We start from the raw sequence: 24,260 nt of genomic DNA on the forward strand, positions 1-24,260 counted from the left end.
TCAGTCACCAGTCTAAACCAAATTTTAATCTCGGCTGTAAGCTACCTGGAATTCCTAGGCTAGATGCTCAACCTAGAAAAATCCTTAAAACCATCAAGGAGATTACAGTACTTAAAGCTGATCATGGATACTGTTTAAAAAGAAGGTATTCTTACCCCAGGCAAGTCGGCTCCATAATGTGCAGCTTCATTCAAGACTGCTACAAAACGCCATTCTGTTGGGCTGGTACAAGAAGGTCCAGGCTTTGGACTTTCCAATGCACTTATCCCCTGTCAGAGCCTCAACTGTGGTTGATATCCAGCAACCTCCAAAAGGAGAAATCCTTTTTACCAGTATCCTGGAAAGGTGGTAACAATGGATGCCAGCCTTCTAGGCTGGGGAGCAGTCCTGGAAGAACCATCTGTCCAGGGGAAGTGGTCTGAGTCAGAAAGGACCTTGCCCATCAACATTCTAGAAATTCGGGCAGTACGTTTAGCCCTAGAGTCCTGGATGCTCAGACTACGGAATTGTCCTGTTAAGATTCAATCCGACAATGATGTAGGCCACAGCCATGGCAATCGCCAAGGGGGCACGAAGTCGTGCAGCCCAAGAAGGCGAATCATATTCTAGCTTGGGCAGAAAGCAACTTTATTTATTTTTTCCATTCCATGGATAGAAAATTGGCAGGCGGACTACTTTAATCGCTAACAATTTTTTCTGGGAGAATGGTCCCTTCACCCCGTCATTTTTCATGTCAAATGGGGTGTTCCAGACAAGGATCCTTTTGCGTCCAGATTCAACAACAAAGTCAATCTATGCGTTTTTCCTCCAGTTCTGCTGCTTCCGTGCCTTCTCCGCAGAGTTGAGCAGGAACAGAGGTGGTTCTGGTGGCTCAGAAGATCTATATTTTTTTTTTTATTCCCCCCCCCCCCCCCCCCCCAAGATCATAAAGATGGCAGTAGGGGACCCTGCCGCTAGACATGTGCAAAAGGAAAATTTTGTTTAGTTTCGTTTTAATTAGTTAATTTCGTTATATTCGTTAAATTTGTTTTCGGGTTTCGTTTTCTACCAAATTCGAAAATATTTTACCGGATTCTAAAATGATTTCAACATTATTTGAAATTTCAACCGCATTCGAAAATATTTTGTGACCTGAATTTAGGGCCATGTATTTTGGGGGTCACTTGGTGCTAGAAACCCCTAATTTGTTGTAGTGCTAGTTCTATTGTGTTCGCATACCAAATTTGGTGTTTCTAGCTATAGTGGTCCCAAAGTTAGGTCGCAAAATGTCATCCTCTGCTGCAGAAAAGTACTTGGCATATTGCCCATATCTGGGGTCGCTTGGTGGCAGGTCACGTGGCAAGTGGACAATACACAACTTGTGGCAGGTGACGTGGCAAGTGGACAATGACATACAGCATATGCACTTGCCTTGAGATCGACATCCGTGACTTCTTGAATCAGGCATGCTGACAACTTCATTGATGCCATCAATATAAATGAAATCAGATGTGTTTTTTTTTTTTGGGGGGGGGGGGGGGGGTGGTTTTGTGCTGGTACACTGAAAGTATGAGAAGTTGTGGCAGATGTATATAACCATCTTCCAAAACTTCTAATTCAAATAGAAAAGATTAGGAAAAAAATATATATAATTAGAAAATATACAACCATCTTCTGAAATTCAAATTTCAAATTAATTAAAATTTGATTTCATACTATTCGAAATTCAAATTTATTCTATTTTTAAATAGACTAGAAAAACGATAGAACAGAATATATTTTATTCTGTTCTATTTTTCTATTCTATTAAAATCAAAATCATTATATACTAAATTCGAATTTCTGAAGATGGTGGTTTTATTATATATTTTTATCCTGTAACCAATCACTGTAAGAATTGACTTTTTTTTTCCCCTCTTAGTTGCAGATGGCGTTTGGGATTCTCCGGGTGTCCGGTGTCCATGGAAGGTGAGTGATTTGCTGTATGAATGTGAAGACGTCACTGTGAATCTTCCTCTAGAAGTAGATGATTTGTCCCGGATCACACTGGTGTGGCATTTGCTGTGCATTTCCCTCACTGCGTCAAAATCTCACCTCATTCATGTGAAACGCTCTGGTTGTGTTAATGACACTAAAAAATTGGCTGGCAAAATGTAGAGCGATTTTGCGGCATGAGTTTCAATGTCTGACCACTCATGTGATCCGATTCTGGGGTGGGGGAAGGTCCTGTGATTTGAGCCATACAAAATGAATGGGTCTGATTGCACTGCTGCAGAGTCGCATGTCATTTAAACAAATGCAGTGTAATTCCTGCTTGGATCACATGCGGTCACCACACCCCGGTGACCTGGGCCTGTATATGCCAGGCCTTTTACCAAATGGCTACCCATTGCCCAAACATTAATTTTGGTTTTAGTCTGCAGGAGCCTGGCATTACACCCGTTATCTGCTGATTGCAGGTCTAATGCTTTACACTGCATGGGGGCTCAATCTGCGGCCCTCCAGCTCTTGTGAAACGTCCCATAAGGCATTGCAAGGCTGACAGATACAAGCATGACTCCCACAGGCATGGTGGGACTTGTAGTGCCACAGGTTGAACATCCATACTTTATTGGCTCCTAAGAAATGTTTTTATTTGTGTGAGTCACACATCTTTTAACCACTTTAGCTCTGGAACCTTTACCCTTCAACCCCCGACTACGCAGTTTTTTGTGATGTTACTATGTTTGACAATTACACGGTCTTGCGACACTACCCATCTAGCTCTGCTGTTTTTTTTGCCTATTGTGCAAAAAATTTTTTTGAGAATGCCCAATAAAAAATGTAAATATAATTTCTTCAATTTTAATACAATATGTATTCGGTAAAACAAAATCCCAATAAGCATATATTGATTGGTTTGCTTAAGTTAGTATCTGGGATACTTTTTTTCCCTTTAGTAGTGGTGGCGATAAGCAACCTTATAGTGTGACTGCAATATTGTGGTGGACAAATCGGACACTTGTGGCACTAACAGTGATCAGTGCCAAAAACGAACTGTCACTGGCTGGGAAGGATCAGCATTGGGGACAATCAAAGGGGTTAAATGTTTTCCTGGGGGAAGGTAAAGATCTGTGTTCCTGCTTAGCAGAAACTCAGGATCAGTACATTGCCCTCTTGAACTGCCATCTGCCTGGTTTACATAGGCAGATAGTTTGGGAGACAGGCAGACCACCCATCAGGACATTGTGTCAGCTGATTGGCTCTCACTGTGTCCAGTCACAGCAGGAGCAGTGCTGGTGGCACATGCCCCAAACCCAGGAGTGTTGGAGTACATACTATGTACATGATCTGGCACAGAGCGGCCACCCTGCCGCAGTATATGTGCGTGAGGCAGTCTGCAAGCAGTTAAAGGTTTGAGGTGTCTGCCTACTGAGGACTGAACAGCAGGGTCTGTCAGAGGTGCCTGATTATTGGCCACATGCAAGTGTTGTGCTTGGTTTGCACCTCTTCAATTGCCAGAACCTCAGTGCCCAGTAAGCTGAAATATATAAGTGGTGCATTATTGTGACTTTTGGTAGAAATTAGGACTACCAACATAACTTGGCAAAGGTACACTAGAATTTGAAGAGGAGCACAGGAACACCTAAGCTGGGGTGGACTTGCTAAAAACTGTTCTTTTCAAAGAGAATGTTCCCAGTGTGGCAATGTGAAATTTTTTCTTGTAAAGAATACAATATCGCATGCAAGATGGAAGAAAAATTTGCTTACACATGATTGGCTGATGGAAATTGTCAGCGCTTCACATCTCACTATGCTGAGGGAACATACCCTTACAAAGTGAAGACTGTCTTTTTAACAAGTCTTTCCAACCCAGAGAGAAGTTCAGGGTCTGACTATATACAGTGTAATGCTACTCTGATGACACTTATTTGCTACTCTTGACTGTCAGGATGACGAGAGAGCTTACCACCAATATATGTTCTGAGGCATTACAAAGGGAAGCAGCAAAGAGCCCCCTAATGTGTACACTTCCGCTAACATACTCTTTTTTTTTTATTTATTTTTTTTGTGTGTTTTTTTAGATGTGGAGCCCTGTCCATCATGGTGCTGTACACTCGGGTAAGTTGATGTCTTTTCTGCCTGATATGAGCATGTGCTGTACATGATGACTTGAAATAATCAATGGGAATCTCTCTGAATAAGACTGAGGGAAATCTTCTATTCTGATGCAGTGTATAAAATAAGAAGCTTTCTTTGATTTGTAAATTTTTGCCTGAAAGTTGGTCTTTTTGTTTTTAGATCAAAGATGGTTCTCTGCCTAGATGATCCCTAGCCATAGAGGAACACAAGGTTTGTAACTTATCTTATAATTTGATTTATTAGCAGATTGTGCAAAATGCTCTGTAGAGTCCTCATGCACTGCTATTCATAGAATATGGAATTCCAGTATAGCACCCGGCTACTAGATGTTGTATTGGGTCTTTTTAAAGTGATGCTCAGCCCTGGTGCAGCTTTGAAGTCGCACTACTAAAGCAAAGTTTGAAAGCCACAGGAGTCATTTCATTGTGTCTTGCAACTTTGTTAAACAGAAGGCTATGCAAGTTGCAATGAAATCAGCAAAGTTGTTCAGTAACCTTTTTCAAAGTTGCTGCAACATGAGTTGTGGCAGTTTGAACAGTTTGCCAACAAAGGGGGTGCCACTTGTCATGTCATTTGGAACTGACAAATCGCACCTGTGTGAACATAAAAGTAAATGTTTGCAGAGCAGCTGCAGCCCCCATTCTCCCCTGCCTGTGCTCCTGGCTCCTCCCACCTGAGTGCCTCTATAGCAGCTGCTTGCTATGAGTGCATTATTGCATGCTTGTTCCTGAAGCCCAGCTTTGTCCGTAAGGTACTATGGGCTCAGCCCTGTTTCCTCCTCAGTGGCTGACAGCAGTGGTAGCCAATGGTTCCTGCTGCTGTCTCAGCCAATGAGGCAGAAAGGTGGGAGCAGCTGCTCTCATGCACATTGCTGGATCAAGATCGAGTAAGTGTTTTTTTTTTTTTTTTTTTTTTTTGGTGGGAGCTGCATACTAAGGTTTTTACTTTCATGCATGAAGATAAAAACATTAAGCCTTTTTTAGAACCACTTTAATGAATAAACCGCAAATGTCTTGGCTGCTTAAAGGGATGGGGAAGGGAATCTCCCTAACTGGGTCAGACAGCAATAAAACAGATATTCTAATCCACCTGCACTCTTAGCCAAACTAAGACTTTAGTTGCGCTTTATCATTAATGACATACTGAATGGTGTGCTTTAGCCTCAGGCATATAGTAGTGGATCTTGGAAGCACTTTAATAAGCAAAGTTACAATCACTGTGGGTCAATGAGCCCTGCAAGATCTGTCTGTCCATCGATCATCGCTTTATTTCTTAAAACTGAGATACCACTTTAATTTCTTGTTGGTGCAGAACGGCATATTCCAAATCTACTGATGTAACCTTTTGTAGATTAAAGCTGTGCTTGGTTTAGATATTTTTAGCAAGGCTTTACATCAAATATCAGACACCATGATGACTGCATAGTTCAGCAGATGAACAGTGATGAACTCAGCTTGTCTTTCGCTCCTATCTGATGTGTCTGTCTCCCAGGAGGGGCTAAAAAAAAAGTTGAAGACCTCCACTAATTGGTGTTTCTCTGCAGGTTGTGTACACAGATGTGAACTGCAGGATGGCTTAATCAGTAAGTATACTAAATGTGACATACGGGGGGGGGGGAGAGCTTTGCTGGGTTATACACCCAAGACAGTTTGTCACCACCTGAGTCAATGGTTGTTTTTAAATGATGATTCTTTAACAGACTTGACAACCCCATGGAGGTCTGTTATTAGCTCTATCTGACTTGACTGATTTTTGTCTTTGTAGCTGAATCTTAACTTGCCACCTACTAAATGGTCTTTCTTTTGGTTACAGATGGTATTGGCCTTTTCAGAACACGATGTCTCCAAGAGCAGCAAGGTAAGATCTAGGCATTGCAGAACCCCAGTCATCTAGTATAGATGTACAGCAAAACCTATACTAGGTCTTATAATTGTGCATGGTACTGCATGCTTAAAACATAATTTCTTAAAGTAGAACTACAGGCAAAGCTTTTTTCCATTTTTGGATAGAGCAAAAGAGGGTTATGATCCCTGTCAGACTTTATTTTTAAGTCATACTTGCCTCCACTGCAGTTTTGCAGTGACCCCCAAACCTCTTCTGGGTTCCCATGGCAGCGCTGGTGGCTTCTTCCCACATCAATTGTCCAGAGGTGCTCTCCTCAGTGGGTACGCTCATGAATCCCACATCTGTACATTGACATAGAATGCAGGACTCCACACTGCGTCAGTGGATTTGATTGACTGCAGTGCTATCTATCCAATCGGGGCATGAGACCAGCTGTAGATGGTGCTTGTTCCTGGCCAGGATGACAGCATCCCAGTAAGTAAAAACTGGGGGGGGGTGGGGGCTGCAGCACTAAAAGGTCTTTTACCTTAAAGTGGGGTACCCCCTAAAAAAAAAAAAAATTAAGTCAGCAGCTACAAATACTGCAGCTGCTGGCTTTTAATAATCGGACACTTACCTGTCCCGGGTTCCAGCGATGCGGGGGAACGAAGCCCCCCCCTCGCTCCGCTCGCGGCGCCGTCATGCATACTGTGGGCACCCGGCTGTGGCTTCACAGCCGGGCACCCACTGCGCATGCGCGAGCGGCGCAGGGCGCCGTGATACGCCGTACAGTCACCTGGGACACGTGACAGGTCCCAGGTGAATGTGCGGCGCGAGGGGAAGTGATGTCACCAGCCCGGGCAATGAAGAAGGCAGACTACGAGGGACCCCCTAGCAACTGGTATTTAGAGGTGAGTAAAAAATTTTTTTTTTGCCAATTTTTTCTTGATTTTTTTTTTTAAGTAGTTTTATTTTTTGGGGGGCAACTCCACTTTAATTAACATGAAAACAATCTTTTCTTAAAATTGAAGAGGTTACTCCAAGTAAATGGCTACCAAACATGCCACATGTCCCTCTCCTGCTAATTGCAATTGAATAGCTAGTTGGCCGTTATTACAAGAGCCAACCGCTGGAATGTGGTGATTTAGTGTTTGGCAGTTTTTCTAGTGTATGGTGTGATTCCTGTGCCCTTCAACTGGTCCCTTTCTGATAAGGTTGCTCCAGACTCATGGTGCTCATCAGGCTCTGACCATTGCTATAAATGTGAGAGCTAATATAAATTTCAATCTGCAGCAGTCATCTTGAATGTAGTTGCCTGAAGTATTGTGCTTATTTTTTGGGGTTTCAAATGATGTTCCAAATGTCTGACCTGAATTATGTATGTGGACTTGTGTTACTGCTGACCTAAACTCACAACTGTGTTGTGCATCAACTTATGAGCTACTTAAGGGGTACTAACCACCATTGGCTTTTCCCCCCCCCCCCCCCCTCCTAGGTGCATCATTGGTGGGACTTTAACCTTCTGGTGAGTAATCTGCATAACTTGTAACATTAAATTAAAAAAATGTATTTTGCTGGTTACCAGTGATGAAACTGATTCTGCCATATGATAAAGGCTGATTATACCCTTAACCGTTCCACTTTTTTCTGAGGTAACTACCAAATTTAAAGGGAATCCTTGAAGTGAGAGCAAGAAATTACCCCTGCAGTGTGGCAGTTTTGCTTTCAGTCCATTACATGATTCCTTTAAAGATTTTGGTAATGTGAGTTTTTTATTTATTTTTTTCTGGCTAAACTTGTGTTTTTCAAATCTCTCTGCAGGTATCATGTGCGAAGAGGTGCCCTTAAGATGGCCATTGCTAGAAATGCTAGGGGGTCCTCTTCAAAGTGACTTCTCGGCAAAATAAAGCATGGAAGACTATGCATGGGTAAGCTTGCTTTGAATATATATATATTTTTTTCCCCCTTAAATGCAGTGTAGATCAGCTTTAAAGTGCTGCAGGTCATTCCTTTGAACACCATAGTTAACAATTTAACTATGTTGTAACAATTGCAATCCAAGTCTAGTGATTGTATCCAGGGACAACCTATTCCCCTGCTGGTTTGAGGTACTGTTCAGATTCCATTGTAATGCACAGCGTTGTCACAAAGACTGATTTGGTATCTCAGTGCAATGGAGTTTTTGTAGCCCATTCTGTATGAAAGGGTTACCTTTTTTAAAGTGGTAAACCCCATTCATGACATGTTTACCTAGGCACATATATCTGTAGTGTTTACTTGTCTCGCAGTGCTGTTCTTCTGCTGATCCAGTCCTGTTCTCCGGAGAGACACTTCTGATGCAAAAGATAACAGCTGAGTTTTTGTCGGTGAGGGAGCTTAAAGGTAGATGAGCAGAGAGCTTGTCTATTCATAATACAGCTCTGCTTGTCCTTCCTTACTCTGCCTGTAGTGGGTGGCCTTTCTAGCCATCGGCTCAGTGTAAGCCCAGTCTCCCCATCCAACCCCCCCCCCCCCCCCCCATGTGCAGCTGAAACCAGAAAGATTTGTAACACAATCTGCACTTTACAAAGTGTAGAAAGGGAAAGGCTGCTGATATACAATTAACCTTGCATAGGGCAATGTGTGGTCTCTGTATCTGAGGTTGTTCACTTCACTGGGTAGAGAAGGTTTACATCCATTTTAATGATATTGATGTGCATGCCATAATGCATTGCCTGCCAAGTGGCTATTGCTTTCAATGGCATCCTCCAAATCGGTACAGCACTGATTTCCAAAAGGTTTGGTGATGGTGTGATTTTTCAATAGGCATCTGTGCAGAAACCCACATAGATGTGTCTAATCGCCCCTGAAGGCAGGAATGAAGTAGTGCACAATTTCCTTCCTGCTGGTTACTATAATTTTATAGAAAATATCATGATTACTAATGTCACTCATGTCTGCATGGCAGATTAAAATAACACTTTTTTTTTTTTTTTTACAGTTCATGCCGTTGATTGAACAGAATGGATAAATTGGTAAGAATGGCTTGTAATATTGGATTCTCAAATAAGTAACTTTAAAAAAAAAAAAGCCTATGATGCTGTAAGAGTAGTGGACAGAAGTGATTTCTGACATCTTTAATAACACTGAGGCTTAACCAGATTATACACTACTGCATATCGTGTGCCAAACGTATGGGGTGCAATTGCAGTTATCTGTCTAGCTTTGTAAAAACTGAATGATGGAGGGGGAGATGCTTAATTGCACAGCTTCTAATGGGGCCTGTTGCATTTTCCCTTATACTTCTGCTTACATGGCAGTGGTTTGCTCAAGTCGGTCCACTTGATTGGTTGACCATATAACTTGAAGGTCCTACTCCATATCTATATGGCCACAAATGTAGTCTTCAGAAAATCCTGCAACTAAAGCTTTACAGAAGTGGGGATAAACCTGCCATTAATTCCACTCTGTTGGAGGGTAACACTTGTGGCCTGAACTCATGCAAAATTTGTCAAGCACCTAGTTTTGTATTGTGGGTGGGGGGCTGTTTTGGCTCGGTGCAATACATTACTTTGAGGCTGCTTGACGGGGGGGTTTAATTTTTACATGCCAAGGACTAGATAAGATGGTATGTAGGTGGCTGGCATTTTATTTACATTACAACAATTTTTTTCTTTCAGATGCTGTTGTAAAGCTGGCCCATTTCAATGTAAGTGCTTCTAAAAACATGTTGGCATTTATTGGTATACCATGATGATTTTAATTTTATCAATGGGAATCTCTCTGAATAAGAATGAAAGAGACCTACTTCTGATGTATGCTGTGTCTACATCAGGGGTAGGCAACCTGGGGGCCCTCCAGCAGTTGCACAACTAAATCCTGCCTCTGGGAGTAATTGTAACTGCCAGCCTTGCAATGCCTCATGGGAAATGTAGCTCCACAATAGCTGGAGGGCCCCAGGTTGCCTACCCCTGGTCTAGGGTTTAGCTAACTAGTTGCTTGACAAAGATTAGTTTTAATTGTAATCCTATTTTTGTTTTTAGGAGTTAAAATGTCACGGCAAACCATGTCAAGGTAAGATATTTTACACAACTTCTGTGGATTGAGGGCAGGATAAAAGAACAGCTTGTACACAGGTTAACATGATGATTTTATAGTTCATCAGACTGACAGTGGTGAACCTTTCGCTCCTATCTGATCCTGTCTCAAGCTTTTGAGTTTTTTCCTAGTAAAGTGGCCCTTTTGAATACAAATCTAAGGCATGCCTAACCATTTGACAGTGATATAAGCTTGGCACCTGCACCCTGGGTGTCTAGGTTTGGCACTTGTACATATCCAGGCCAGACTAATGGGCTTAAAGATTTCATAAACTAAGATGGTGTTTAAGACTGCTTTAGAGTGGTAACCGCTTGAGTTTCCACCTGCAAGACAATATGTGCTAGTATATGCATGTTATGAAAGGCTTGCCTTAAAACAAAGCTTTCCAGCCGTGCACGGTCACTGCAACAGGTCTTTTTAGGCTTGGGGACTGACTGGCAGAGCTGCGTTGACATTTGCATGAGTCTTGGCCACAGTACTGGTATACCATTAAGAGCATGTGCGCCAGTGACTTCACAGTTGCTCGCTAGAATATCTCCTAAACTGCATTTAGAATTGCTTTACCTACAGGTAAGCCTTATTGAAAGTTTATCTGTAGGTTAAAGTCTACGATAACTTCTCACAGCTCCAGTTCCAGCACTGCAGCTGATTTACATGGTAAAGGCTTATCAATGTACAGGAATTTGGTTGTTGGACATTCTAAGGAACGAAAAGGGTAGAAAAAGTGCCCACCTGTCAAAGGCACAAACTTGTGTGATCATGCTGCAGCTCTGACCTGTATGCTAGGTCTAGGGTGTTAGAAAGCAGCAATATAACCTTTTTGGTACAGAATGAAACCACTTTCCCTTGGGGCATAAGTGGTTTAAAGCTTTAACTTCTGTATAGCTAATTAAAAAAAACTGAACTAATCTCCACTTTTTTTTTTTTTTGTAGGCCTGGCTAGTTTTCATGCCACCTTAAGACTTGGAAGAGGTGGGTAAATATTTCATCCATTGATGTATATAGGATTATTGTATATGATGACACCATAGTTCAGCTGATTGCTATGAAGAACAATCTTTCGCTCCTATCTGATACATTTTTAGAATCTTTATCACTTGCTTGGGCACAAGCACAATATTTACCTCATTGGTATGTTTCTTTTTAGGCCTGGCTACAGTTTACCTGTCAGGAGGGTGATTTTAAAAGTGGTGAGTATTATATATTTTTGCTTGCAAAAAACCTAATTCAGCAGAGTATTTTGCTTAAGGTGACCTGCCTATCCTGCCTCACGTGTACAAGTTTTGTATGAAGGGGGGAAAGTGGATGTAAACCCACTCACTTCTAAACTACTGCCATAGTGGTTCTCTAGAAGGCTATAGATGCCTTCTGCATGTAGCCTTACCTGTCAAATATCTCCCCTGTCATGAGACCTGAAAAATTGCATATTCTGTTGGTGGGTCTGGTGTTGTGATGTCAGACTCCCGCCCTGCCCACCTACACCTTGTTGACATGTATTTACTCCTCCTGTGTATTTCTTACACTAAACTTATCACTAACATCCAGTCAAAGCCCAGAAAGGTAACCACATGGCGGCATGCCCAATCATGCTGAGGGTGTGAGCAGCCAATCCTGGGAGAGCTGGAGAAAGGAGGGGGATCTGAAGTACACAGAATATCTTTCTCAGACTTGTGCATGATATGTAAATGACCTGTCGCTCACAGCTGGGTGGAAGATCTGACTATTTCTGTCAGTTATCTTGCTGAAAAGAGTCTGTCTCAGAGCTGAATTAACTTTGTAGCAAGACTGGGCACAGATGGCATGAAATCTTATACTGTGCAAGCCTTAATTTAAAAATAAGTTCAGGTTTACATCCACTTTAAGTATGACAGGTATAGGGTGGGGGGGAGACATATTACCAATTGATGTTGGTTGGGTATTCCACTCTAAAGCAGCTATAAACCACAGCTTTTAAACGCCTGTAAGACCTCTGAAGCATATTGCCACATTATGAAAAGCTTACCTTGGAATGAAGCCCCCAGCACAGTTGCCACTGAAAGGGCTGACTTCTTCGCCTGGTCTTCTGGGTTTGTGCACTTCAGCTATGATTGGCTGAAGCTGCAGTGACATAAGGGTCTGGCAAGGTATACCTGACTTTCAGAGCGCATGCACCGCTGACATGGCTGGCTGCATCCAGGGTGAATATCTCCTAAACAGTGCATGTGTTTAGATTTATTTGACAAGGCTTACCTGTAGGTAAATCGCCAACTGGGCTTTACTAACACTTTTTTAGTTTCACCCTTGTCGGCTAACAAGGCTTATTTTCCAACTAATACTATACTTGTGTAGCTCCACTGTCTGAGGGTTGGTAACTGGTCTAAAACTGCATATTCTGGCAGAATTCAATAGGGGAGTGTAAGAATTCCACTTCAAGTATCCAGGAGTCCACTGCATTGGCGCTAGTATGCAAATGGTGTTAAACTGCAAGTCTGTGGGTAATGCCACTGAAACGGCCCAACAGTTGCATTCTGATGCAGTTGTGGCATCTTTTCTAGAGCCATTGCCTTAGACCTAAGTGTCAGGATTGCAAATAGCAGGTTCATTAAAAGCTTTTTACCAATGTGGCATTTTCAAATATTACAATGATCAACTGGTGCATGTAACTACTTTTCAATGGTCTGTAAATGATGACTTTAAGAATCAGGTCTCTGATCACTTTGAGGACACTATGACTCACTGATGCAGACTAAGACTAGGTCAAATCTTGTCCAAACACTTGTCAAATGTTTCCCTAAACAGTATATCTTGCTTCTCCAGGTTTCCTTTTGGTAATGATCGAGCTGGTATTAATCAAGATGCAACTATGGTAAGTGAAGCATGTTGAGGTAGAATGTACAATTTCTCTAAAATTTGCTGTAACCAGTGATGAAAACGATTCTGCCATATGAAACCTGATTTCACCATTACCGTTCCACTTTTTTCTGAGGTTACATTGTCTACATGGTAGTAAACTGCATTGTGCCAACATAATATTGCATATAGGTTGGTAACCCTTTCTGTGACATGCAAACATCCCTTAAAATGCCACTCTTGTAACTTATGGTCTACTTTTCCATGTGCCATCTCTGCTCAGACCCCAGGAGCAAAGTGAGACCTAGCACTTGCAGGTGTGGGTGAGCATGCGACTTTCAAGGCATGTACACCAATCAGCCCTAACCTCAAATCCCACTCAATGGGTAGGTCCCCCCATTTGCCACAAACGGCAACCTGATGAGGCATGGACTCCACTAGACCTCTGAAGGCGTGCAGTGGTATCTGGTACCATGGTAACACTTCACGTGTGCTGTTTTACTCAGCACCTCCTGGAATTGTAATATGGGTGTCCCAGGAGGCTAGTGGCATGTTCTTTTCACCTAGGCAGGGGTTGTGCTCTACAAAACTCCCCACCCTCATCAAGAGGTTCTTGAAAGGGAGTGCAGGTCTGCTTCACAAAGGCATTAACGCTTTTGCTTTTTCACAGGTATCAAGATATACGTACAAAGCTGGGTGTCAAGATCTATCTTGTAAGTGTGCCATGTAAACGTGTTCTTTTTATGGGATGCATGATGACAAATACTTTGAACTCTCTCACTGAGTAAAGATGAAAGTAAAAGTACTGAATTCCCTGTGACTGAGCATTCTTAAGCACTTGTTCTATGCACTTTTAACATTGCACTAAACTATTTTCTAATCCACAGGTTCAAGTGTGGATGAAGCCCCTAAAAGCACAATTCTCAACAGTGCTGCTTGGCCTGTAGGTTTCACACAACTGTTATGTATTGGCAGAATATGCTGTATACTGAAGATCATGCTAAATGACCAAATACAATAAAATTGTAAAACTGCATATTTCTCTTTGTGATTTGTACAAATTAGTAAATCATTGGGTTAACAATGCTATACTGCAATTGTCAGCACTACAGATGAAGTGCTAGATTGGAAATGAGGGGTGGCTTTTGTATGCACTGACGCCGTCGTGCAACACTACCCAAACAAAATTTACACTTTTTTTTTTCTTAGAGCTTTCTTTTGGTGGTTTTTGATCACCTCTGCAGTTATAAAGCATAATTATAAAGAAAAGTTGTTACCAAAAGTGTCACTTGTTTATTGTGCAATATATAAGGACTGTTTCCCACACCGTATTTAGTCATTTTTAACCTTTTTTAAATGCAAAAGCAATCTATATGACAGTCAATACATGTGAAACTTCTTCACGGAGACAAGTGATCATACAAAATGGTTACATTTATTGGTTGACAAGACAAATATTTACATGAAATTAAAATATCAATTGCGTCACATGAACACCTTGACAATGGAAACACCCACAAAATGGGAGTATAGTACTTTAGACTTCATATCACCATTATCATGGCTCAGTAGAATCAACCTTTTGACAACTAAACAGCGTCTGTATTTCACACATCCAACCTTTACTATACTGCAGCTAAGTGGTTAATGTGAAATTCAACATTTGTCAAAATTGGCAACTATGCGAGAAGAAATTTTATAATGGAAAATTGATTTTAGAGAAATCTAAAGGGCGGTTATTGGGGAGAATGATATTCAATATGAATTTTTAAGAGTTCATAGAAATAATGAACATGGCATATTTACCCATTCCAAATGGCTACTAGTCTGGATTGTTACCAGGATTTTTAAGATGGCTGCCGTGGCTTTCAACAGGGATTCTCTTACAGAGGAATTGGTTAGTGACCTGACTTCCAAGGAGCAGGGATCTTCGTGAATGGAAAAATGTATTCATGCATGGTGCATGAGTGTCAGTTTGTCTGGGAGTTTTAATAATTTTAAGCAGGATTGTGCTGGACAAATCTGACCCCAAATTACACTTGGACAGTGACATTATTACACTGATCAGTGCTATAAAATGCACTGATCAATGTATAAATTAGACAGGGAAGGTGTTAACTGGGGGGCATGGGCTGCCAGGGACATGACAGACTGTTCTCACTTACTGGGACCGGAAGATTTAACATGTCTCCTGTCAGAATGGGCATTCGCCTTGCTTACAAAGGCAGGTCCTCATTCTGTGTACAATTGCAGGCACCTGCAATTTTACATGCACGGACCAACAAAAAAATTCTACATCATGGGACCCAGAGGTAAGCTATTCATTACTGGGTTATATGCCATCTCTAGGTGAATGGACACTGGGAAACTGAAATTTTATATATAATTTTTTTTTTACCACTAAGGACAATCCTGGATACACCAGCCTGACCGCCAGAGATGAGATTGGCAATACAGGCCATGGATGCTTCATGCTGCCCCATCTGTGTCAAGGTTCTATATTCCACCCCATTTTACAGTCTATAAATTTGAGGGCATGGCTATTGATGCCAGAATGTTAAGTTGTGGTGTCTACTGTAGTGAATGCCAGAAAGGCAATCACTAGGAAGATCTATTATAAGGTCTAGAAGACTTTGTATTGCTTGGTGTGATGGCAAAAATGGCGTCCTTGGGAGTTTTTTCAAATTTTTTTTTTTTTTTTTCTCAACTGATTGTGCTCAAAGCCAATCGGGAGTTAGATTTCAGCCCTGTCGGTATTGTTCCAAAGGCCTTTAGCCTCCCATTCACTGGTCAACTCTTTATGCAGGGGGCAACTCGTATGCCTGCCCCCCCATATTGGGTTACCTATGTCATTGGAACATCTGGTGCTGTCGGTGTTGCAGAAGCAAGCATTATGAGCCAATCAGGGAAATTCAATTAGTCTTGCTGTTGCGCAAGTTGGCCATCGCCTTGGCAAGAAGGGTGTTTGAATTGGCGACCCTTTCATGTAGAGAACCATACCTAATCCTTCACCACAAGGTGGGGTTGCATCCTATTCCATATTCCTTGCAAAAAGCAATGTCGGCTGTTTCATATTAATTGGGACATTGTTCTGCGCTTTATTTTTTTCAGAAATGCCTAAGGGGCAAGCGGCTTCTAAAGCTTCCATTGCCAATTGATCATTCAGGCCTTTAGTCTGAAATGGAAGGCTCCTCCCTTCAGGCTGAGAGCTCATTCTACCAGGGATGTAGCAACCACCTGGGCTTTTTGCCATTGGGTATCTGGCTTAGATTTTTGTGGCTGCTACATGGTCTTCAGTGCATACGTTCACCAGTATTTTTATTTTTTTCAGGTGTTAGAGCAGCCAAGGATTCAGCTTTCGGTCATGGTGTACTACAGGCTGCAGTTTAACCCTTTCATGACCAAGCCTATTTCTGACATTTTCGAGTTCTAAGATTTTATTTTATTTTATTTTTTCTAGCAAAAAATAGATTTTTAACTTTTAAATGCCAAACGTATATAGGTGGAGAATAAAAAAGCAATATGTCATACAGTATGGGAAGACATCTTTACCATCTTTAATGTCTTTTTGGTGTGCTTCCCAAGTATTTCTCCTCATGGGCGCCCAATAGGATTGGCTGATGTCTTGGGGAAATGGGTCTCACAAGGAGATTTTGTGTAAACGGCCATTTGCTATCGCCACACAACTGGGTGGGATCGGGGCTCCGTGCCCCAAGCCCACTTTTTTATTTATTTATTTATTTTTTTTAAATGCCTATTGGAGCTTCTGGTTCTAATCAAATGCTGTCCAGACCCCCATGTAGTAGCCCAAAACAGTTAGAGGAAGTAAACCCTGAGTTTACTTCCTTTCATTCCCTGCAAAGGTAAAGCATAATGGACTACTATGCATCGCATAGTAGTCCATTATGTGTCACTTACCTGACACAGGAGCCAGCGAAGTCACCGCTGCCCCCTGTAGTCCGCCGCATCCATCTTCTTGGTGGGTCTCACTGCTCCGCCGATGTCATTCGGCGAAGCCGTGATGACGTCACTCCCGCGCAAGGGAGCCGCCATGCGTGGCATATTTGCAGTTGACTGTGCTGCGCTCAGTGCGCTGTAGACAGCAGTGCCTGTCTTGTGGCAAATATCTCCTAAACCGTTTAGGAATGTGTCTGCATCCTATGGTGCGAATATGACAGGCACTGCCCCCTATGGCACCATTCCCTGCCATCACTGGCAGAAGACAGGAGAGGGACAGACATCCATACCCCCAGTGTTTCAGGCGTTCTCCCAGCTGGGCCTGACACTTCATAAGACATAGCATTCAGCTGCTCTGTCTTGTCAGGCAGATGAGAACATCAGGTCAGTCTGCATTTACTGCAATGGTTACTCTGCTTCTATGGCAAAGGACAGGCTGCATTTCATGGGCACTGGAAAATATTTTAGTACACCATTTGGTTCCGAATGTGGTGGGTGGGGGGTGTTATCTAACACTGAGGTGCATCTTATGGTCAGGTGTGTCTTTATGGGGAGAAATGTTAATCATACAAAGTGTCCATACAGCTGAGAACTTTATTATGCAGTCTAGCCGTAAAAAGTTTCATGTGTCTCATCTGCTGAAGGGCAGTAAATGTTTGCCAAAACTTTTTTTATACATCGGGACACTGGCATGCCTTAAGACAAGTGCACTTCCTATATAATATCCCACTACTGGGAGTTCCTCCAGGGTCGTGGGTTTTTTTTTGCCAGTGTCTAAAGTGTTGGTCACGAGTAAAGATGTTCTGAGCTCCACAGGTGCAATCCTTGCTGGGGCTAGCCATGCAGACTGGATCCATTCAGAGTGGGGGTTTTTTTTTTTTTGTTTTTTTTTTGCCAAATTGAATGGTATCCAGGCCTCATATCTGAAGAAATTAGGTTTTGCCTGTGAATCCTTTTTAGAGAGCTGGCATCCAATGCTTTTTGGTAGTGAGGCCATAAGGTTTTCAGACAAGGTGCTGTTGCAGGTCCAGGATTGTGGGTTTCCTCAAGGTTCCCCTGCTCCTGAAGGTTTAACAGAACCCACCATGAAGGTTGAAGTCTGTTTACCACAGAAAGCCCTGCGGTGGGAAAGGTAAGGAGTTCACGAATACATTTTTTGTTTTATGTCTGACGCCAGGTGCACGTGGAGGCAGGCTTTTAAAAGCACACTTTGTGCTGCTGGCCGTGGAGGGACACAGGTGGCATTTTTCAGGTTTGGTGAATGGCATTTTTTCCTATTGGCACATTTGTTACTGCTTCAGGCTGGGCATTAATGGCGGCAATAGTTTGCTGGACTATAACCCAAGCAGTGTATGCATTCCTTCTGGTAGTGCCTCTGCTTTGTGCATCTTGCTGAGTGGAAGGGGGGGACAAGGAACTCCTCAAAGGGTTCTAAGGGATCAATTGTTGTACAACAACCTAAATCCATGTCCAAGAAAAGTCATCCTCAGAGTGATGTGGCCTGTCAGAATGAGCTGTCGGGAGACTGGTGTTGCAGCAGCGCTGGACACTTCAGCCCCTCTATATATCAGAGGAGTGTTCCCCCCCCCCCCCCATCTATTGCTCAGGACCCTCACCCTGAGTTACAAGGGGCGGGGATCAGGAAGTTCTTCCCAAAGGTCAGGAAGATGCTGATATCTCCTCCTGAGGATCCTAATATAGGGGGTGTAATCTCGCAAGACAGGTATTGGTATGCTCCCTTATGAAGTTGGCTCAAAACCTTTTCTGCCTGTAGCAGTCTATTGATGAGCCCAGCTCTAGTTTGGGATCACTAAAGCCCCCCCCCCCCCCCCCCAATCTGGGGATGCTATTGACCATGGTTAAAAAAAAAAGCTGGTGTGTTCCCATTTAGAATACATCAGTTTTTTTTTTTTTTTTTTAGCCATGGTTAAGCAGTTTTTCCCTCCAAAGAAGTTTTCTACACTTTATCCTATGGAGGAGAATTTCTATAAAAAATGGGGTTCCAGCAATTGATGCTGCAAACCACCTCAGTAAATAAAAATCTTTCTTGTACGGTAGACAGTGCACAAATGTTAAAGGATCCAACAGATAAAAAGCTGGAATTTCTTTTTAACAACATTTCTCTGGCAAGTTCAGTAGTGCAGCCAGCTCTTGCAGCAATTTGAGTGTCTCAAAGGACCAGTTTGTCATGATACCGAAGATTATTCCTGATCAGCAGGCCCGGCAATAGGCTGGTGTATCAGATGCACTGTTTTACAGTGGATGCTATGAAGGATTCTATTCAAGCCTCACGGCTTATGCTAGGACTGGTGCATAGTCCTATGGTTGAAAAGTTGGTCAGGTGAATCGCTGTGTAAGAAGCTCTTTGCCAGTTTCCCATTTTATGGTGACTGGTTATGTGGAGATTTAGATAATATATCCAGAGGATTTCTAATGGGGAAAAGTTCTTTTTACCAGTAAAAAAAAAAGTTTAAGCATTTATCCTCTTTAAACATGCATCTTCTCCAGTGCCAGGCGCATCTGCCTCTAGGCAGTCTCAACGGCCTCCACTGCCAAGCTCAAGAGGAAGACCTCAAGGGCAGTCCCATGGCCAAAAGGACTTGGGGCAAGAGCCCACAAAACAAAATACTAAAGCCTCCTATGAAGGGGCGCCCTTGCTCGGGTGGGGGGGGGGGGTGGGGGAAGGCTTCTGCAGTTTTCAAAGATCTGGCAGGAACAATGTCAAGACAGATGGGTGGCTTCCTCAATCTCTCTAGGTTACAAACTAGAGTTCTGAGAATTCCCGTCTCCTTGTTTTCTAAGATCAAACGTTCCCAGGGAAAAGGGTTTCTAGCTCTGGCTCATCGCTTATCCCAGGTGATATCGGAGGTTCCCACAGAGGAACAGGGTTTTATTCAAACCTTTTCATGGTTCCAAAACCAAATTGGGAGGTAAGACACATTCTACATCGGAACTGGTCCTTTCACATTTAGTCAATCTGATCTGTTGTCTCAATTTTGCAAGGAGGGGAATTTTTGGCATGGATCTATATCAAGGATGCATATTTCCCGCTCATCAAATTTCTAATTTTCGAGGTAGAAAATCGTCATTTTAAGTTTGTGGCTCGGCATTTCGGTATAGCCACCCCACCACGTGTGTTCACAAAGATCCTGGCACCGCCTTTAGCCAGGTTAAGGGCTCAGGGTATAACTAGATATGCTAGGACAGACTATCTGCTTTTTAGTAGATCAGTCACCAGTCTAAACCAAATTTTAATCTCGGCTGTAAGCTACCTGGAATTCCTAGGCTGGATGCTCAACCTAGAAAAATCCTTAAAACCATCAAGGAGATTACAGTACTTGGAGCTGATCATGGATACCGTTTAAAAAAGAAGGTATTCTTGCCCCAGGCAAGAGTCGGCTCCATAATGTGCAGCTTCATTCAAGACTGCTACAAAATGCCATTCTGTTGGTACAAGAAGGTCCAGGCTTTGGACTTTCCAATGCACTTATCCCCTGAGGTACGTCAAAGCCTCAACTGTGGTTGATATCCAGCAACCTCCAAAAGGGGAAATCCTTTCTACCAGTATCCTGGAAAGTGGTAACAATGGATGCCAGCCTTCTAGGCTGGGGAGCAGTCCTGGAAGAAGCATCTGTCCAGGGGAAGTGGTCCGTGTCAGAAAGGACCTTGCCCATCAACATTCTAGAAATTCGGGCAGTACGTGTAGCCCTAGAGTCCTGGATGCTCAGACTACGGAATTGTCCTGTTAAGATTCAATCCGACAATGATGTAGGCCACAGCCATGGCAATCGCTAAGGGGGCACAAGAAGTCGTGCAGCCCAAGAAGGCGAATCATATTCTAGCTTGGGCAGAAAGCAACTTTTTTTTTTTCTTTCATTCCATTGATAGAAAATTGGCAGGCGGACTACTTGAATCGCTAACAATTATTTCTGGGAGAATGGTCCCTTCACCCCGACATTTTTCATGTCAAATGGGGTGTTCCAGACAAGGATCCTGTTTGCGTCCAGATTCAACAACAAAGTCAAGGACGAGTGATCCTCTAGCGTGTGGAACAGACACCTTTGGTCTTTCCATGGGATCAGTTTTCACTGATCTATGCGTTTTCCTCCGGTTCTGCTGCTTCCGTGCCTTCTCTGCAGAGTCGAGCAGGAACAGAGGTGGTTCTGGTGGCCCAGAAGATCGATTTTCCCCCCCCCCCCCCCCCCCCCCCCCAAGATCATAAAGATGGCAGTAGGGGACCCTTGGACCCTGCCGCTAGACATGTGCAAAAGGAAAATTTTTAGTTTCGTTTTAATTTGTTAATTTCGTTATATTCGTTAAATTTTTGTTTTCGGGTTTCGGGGGTGGTTTTGTGCTGTTACACTGAAAGTATGAGAAGTTGATGTGGCAGATGTATATAAGTAACTAACCATCTTCCAAAACCTCTAATTCAAATAGAAAAGATTAGGAAAAAAATATATATATAATTAGAAAATATACAACCATCTTCTGAAATTCAAATTTCAAATAGAATAAATTTGCATTTCGAATAGTATGAATTCAAATTTTAATAAATTTTTAAATTTTGGATAGAAAAGATTAGAAAATAGACTAGAAAAACGATAGAACAGAATATATTTTATTCTGTTCTATTTTTCTATTCTATCAAAATCATTATACTAAATTCGAATTTCTGAAGATGGTGGTTTTATTATATATATTTTTATCCTGTAACCAATCACTGTAAGACTTGACTTTTTTTTCCCCTCTGATTAGTTGCAGATGGCGGTTGGGATTCCCCGCGTGTCCGGTGTCCATGGAAGGTGAGTGATTTGCTGTATGAATGTGAAGACGTCACTGTGAATCTTCCTCTAGAAGTAGATGATTTGTCCCGGATCACACTGGTGTGGCATTTGCTGTGCATTTCCTCATTGCATCAAAATCTCACCCCATTCATGTGAAACGCTCTGGTTGTGTTAATGACACTAAAAAAATTGGCTGGCAAAATGCAGAGCGATTTGCGGCATGAGATTGCATGTCTGACCACTTGTGTGATCCGATTCTGGGGTGGGGGAAGGTCCTGTGATTTGAGCCATACAAAATGAATGGGTCTGATTGCACTGCTGCAGAGTCGCATGTCATTTAAACAAATTCAGTGTAATTCCTGCTTGGATCACATGCGGTCACCACACCCCGGTGACATGGGCCTGTATATGCCAGGCCTTTTACCAAATGGCTACCCATTGCCCAAACATTCATTTTGGTTTTAATCTGCAGGAGCCTGGCATTACACCCGTTATCTGCTGATTGCAGGTCTAATGCTTTACACTGCATGGGGGCTCAATCTGCGGCCCTCCAGCTCTTGTGAAACGTCCCATAAGGCATTGCAAGGCTGACAGATACAAGCATGACTCCCACAGGCATGGTGGGACTTGTAGTGCCACAGGTTGAGCATCCATACTTTATTGGCTCCTAAGAAATGTTTTTATTTGTGTGAGTCACACATCTTTTAACCACTTTAGCTCTGGAACCTTTACCCTTCAACCCCCGACTACGCAGTTTTTTGTGATGTTACTATGTTTGACAATTACACGGTCTTGCGACACTACCCATCTAGCTCTGCTGTTTTGTTTTGTTTTTTTGCACAATAGGCAAAAAAACAACCATTTTGAGAATCTTTATTTTTTTTTTTTTTTTTGACTTTATGCTGTAAGACATGCCCAATAAAAAATCTACGGTAAATATAATTTCTTCAATTTAATACAATATGTATTCGGTAAAACAAAATCCCAATAAGCATATATTGATTGGTTTGCTTAAGTTAGTATCTGGGATACTTTTTTTCCCCCTTTCCTTTAGTAGTGGTGGCGATAAGCAACCTTATAGCGTGACTGCAATATTGTGGTGGACAAATCGGACACTTGTGGCACTAACAGTGATCAGTGCCAAAAACGAACTGTCACTGGCTGGGAAGGATCAGCATTGGGGACAATCAAAGAGGTTAAATGTGTTCCTGGGGGAAGGTAAAGATCTGTGTTCCTGCTTGGCAGAAACGCAGGATCAGTACATTGCCCTCTTGAACCGCCATCTGCCTGGTTTACATAGGCAGAAAGCTGGTCTGCCTGTCTCCCAAACTATCAGGACATTGTGTCAGCTGATTGGCTCTCACTGTGTCCAGTCACAGCAGGAGCAGCGCTGGTGGCACATGCCCCAAACCCCCAGGAGTGTTGGAGTACATACTATGTACATGATCTGGCACAGAGCGGCCACCCTGCCGCAGTATATGTGCGTGAGGCAGTCTGCAAGCAGTTAAAGGTTTGAGGTGTCTGCCTACTGAGGACTGAACAGCAGGGTCTGTCGGAGGTGCCTGATTATTGGCCACATGCAAGTGTTGTGCTTGGTTTGCACCTCTTCAATTGCCAGAACCTCAGTGCCCAGTAAGCTGAAATATATAAGTGGTGCATTATTGTGACTTTTGGTAGAAATTAGGACTACCAACATAACTTGGCAAAGGTACACTAGAATTTTAAGTGGAGCACAGGAACACCTAAGCTGGGTTGGACTTGCTAAAGACTGTTTTCTTTTCAAAGAGAATGTTCCCAGTGTGGCAATGTGAATCTTCTTTGTAAAGAATACAAAATCGCATGCAAGATGGAAGAAAAATTAGCTTACACATGATTGGCTGATGGAAATTGTCAGCACTTCACATCTCACTATGCTGAGGGAACATGCCCTTACAAAGTGAAGACTTTGTCTTTCCAACCCAGAGAGAAGTTCAGGGTCTGACTATATACAGTGTAATGCTACTCTGATGACACTTATTTGCTACTCTTGACTGTCAGGATGACGAGAGAGCTTACCACCAATATATGTTCTGAGGCATTACAAAGGGAAGCAGCAAAGAGCCCCCTAATGTGTACACTTCCGCTAACATACACTTTTTTTTTTTTTTTTTTTTTTTTTGTGTGTTTTTTTAGATGTGGAGCCCTGTCCATCATGGTGCTGTACACTCGGGTAAGTTGATGTCTTTTCTGCCTGATATGAGCATGCGCTGTACATGATGACTTGAAATAATCAATGGGAATCTCTCTGAATAAGACTGAGGAAAATCTTCTATTCTGATGCAGTGTATAAAATAACAAGCTTTCTTTGATTTGTAAATTTTTGCCTGAAAGTTGGTCTTTTTGTTTTTAGATCAAAGATGGTTCTCTGCCTAGATGATCCCTAGCCATGGACGGACAGAAGGTTTGTAACATGATTTAATAATTAGATTTATTAGCAGATTGTGCAAAATGCTCTGTAGAGTCCTCATGCACTGCTATTCATAGTAGAATATGGAATTCCAGTATAGCACCCGGCTACTAGATGTTGTATTGGGTCTTTTTAAAGTGATGCTCAGCCCTGGTGCAGCTTTGAAGTCCCACTACTAAAGCGAAGTTTGAAAGCCACAGGAGTCATTTCATTGTGTCTTGCAACTTTGTTAAACAGAAGGC

General features: G+C 42.5%; 1 protein-coding gene and 9 non-coding genes across 31 annotated transcripts in view; all 10 read left to right on the plus strand.

The window, feature by feature from the left end:
• The window catches only part of LOC143928348 (uncharacterized), a 75,524-nt gene that overhangs the window by 17,737 nt on the left and 33,527 nt on the right, over nt 1-24,260 (plus strand). For 4 of the 22 annotated variants that reach the window (XM_077453210.1, XM_077453208.1, XM_077453215.1 and 1 more), the window contains exons 14-18: nt 12,799-13,544; nt 13,719-13,774; nt 21,544-21,590; nt 23,745-23,781; nt 23,962-24,012. In XM_077453210.1, coding sequence (XP_077309336.1) covers nt 13,259-13,544; nt 13,719-13,774; nt 21,544-21,590; nt 23,745-23,781; nt 23,962-23,988 — 453 coding nt within the window. In that variant the 5' untranslated portion in view covers nt 12,799-13,258 and the 3' untranslated portion in view covers nt 23,989-24,012. Of the gene's footprint in view, nt 1-1,900; nt 1,948-4,043; nt 4,081-4,260; nt 4,312-5,638; nt 5,684-5,913; nt 5,959-7,420; nt 7,451-7,746; nt 7,854-8,905; nt 8,940-9,584; nt 9,614-9,947; nt 9,979-10,935; nt 10,975-11,149; nt 11,193-12,798; nt 13,545-13,718; nt 13,866-21,543; nt 21,591-23,744; nt 23,782-23,961; nt 24,013-24,260 lie in introns of those variants that run through there. The other 18 variants (XM_077453230.1, XM_077453216.1, XM_077453229.1 and 15 more) reach the window with 14 other exon arrangements.
• On the plus strand, nt 4,116-4,195 carry LOC143928627 (small nucleolar RNA SNORD79). The gene has a single exon (XR_013262464.1). It is a non-coding gene; the product is annotated as a small nucleolar RNA SNORD79 (small nucleolar RNA).
• Nucleotides 5,504-5,584, plus strand: LOC143928668 (small nucleolar RNA snR60/Z15/Z230/Z193/J17). The gene has a single exon (XR_013262499.1). It is a non-coding gene; the product is annotated as a small nucleolar RNA snR60/Z15/Z230/Z193/J17 (small nucleolar RNA).
• Nucleotides 7,269-7,332, plus strand: LOC143928696 (small nucleolar RNA SNORD78). The gene has a single exon (XR_013262521.1). It is a non-coding gene; the product is annotated as a small nucleolar RNA SNORD78 (small nucleolar RNA).
• On the plus strand, nt 7,505-7,580 carry LOC143928653 (small nucleolar RNA SNORD47). The gene has a single exon (XR_013262486.1). It is a non-coding gene; the product is annotated as a small nucleolar RNA SNORD47 (small nucleolar RNA).
• Nucleotides 8,994-9,058, plus strand: LOC143928704 (small nucleolar RNA SNORD75). The gene has a single exon (XR_013262528.1). It is a non-coding gene; the product is annotated as a small nucleolar RNA SNORD75 (small nucleolar RNA).
• On the plus strand, nt 9,651-9,722 carry LOC143928633 (small nucleolar RNA SNORD79). The gene has a single exon (XR_013262468.1). It is a non-coding gene; the product is annotated as a small nucleolar RNA SNORD79 (small nucleolar RNA).
• Nucleotides 11,010-11,084, plus strand: LOC143928674 (small nucleolar RNA snR60/Z15/Z230/Z193/J17). Its single transcript, XR_013262503.1, has one exon. It is a non-coding gene; the product is annotated as a small nucleolar RNA snR60/Z15/Z230/Z193/J17 (small nucleolar RNA).
• Nucleotides 12,899-12,970, plus strand: LOC143928658 (small nucleolar RNA SNORD47). The gene has a single exon (XR_013262490.1). It is a non-coding gene; the product is annotated as a small nucleolar RNA SNORD47 (small nucleolar RNA).
• LOC143928624 (small nucleolar RNA SNORD79) lies at nt 23,817-23,896 on the plus strand. Its single transcript, XR_013262461.1, has one exon. It is a non-coding gene; the product is annotated as a small nucleolar RNA SNORD79 (small nucleolar RNA).

This window comes from Lithobates pipiens, unplaced genomic scaffold (genome assembly GCF_037356315.1).
Source record: "Lithobates pipiens isolate NorthernLeopardFrog02 unplaced genomic scaffold, aLitPip1_a1.2 Scaffold_23, whole genome shotgun sequence".
Classification (NCBI taxonomy): Eukaryota; Metazoa; Chordata; class Amphibia; order Anura; family Ranidae; genus Lithobates; species Lithobates pipiens.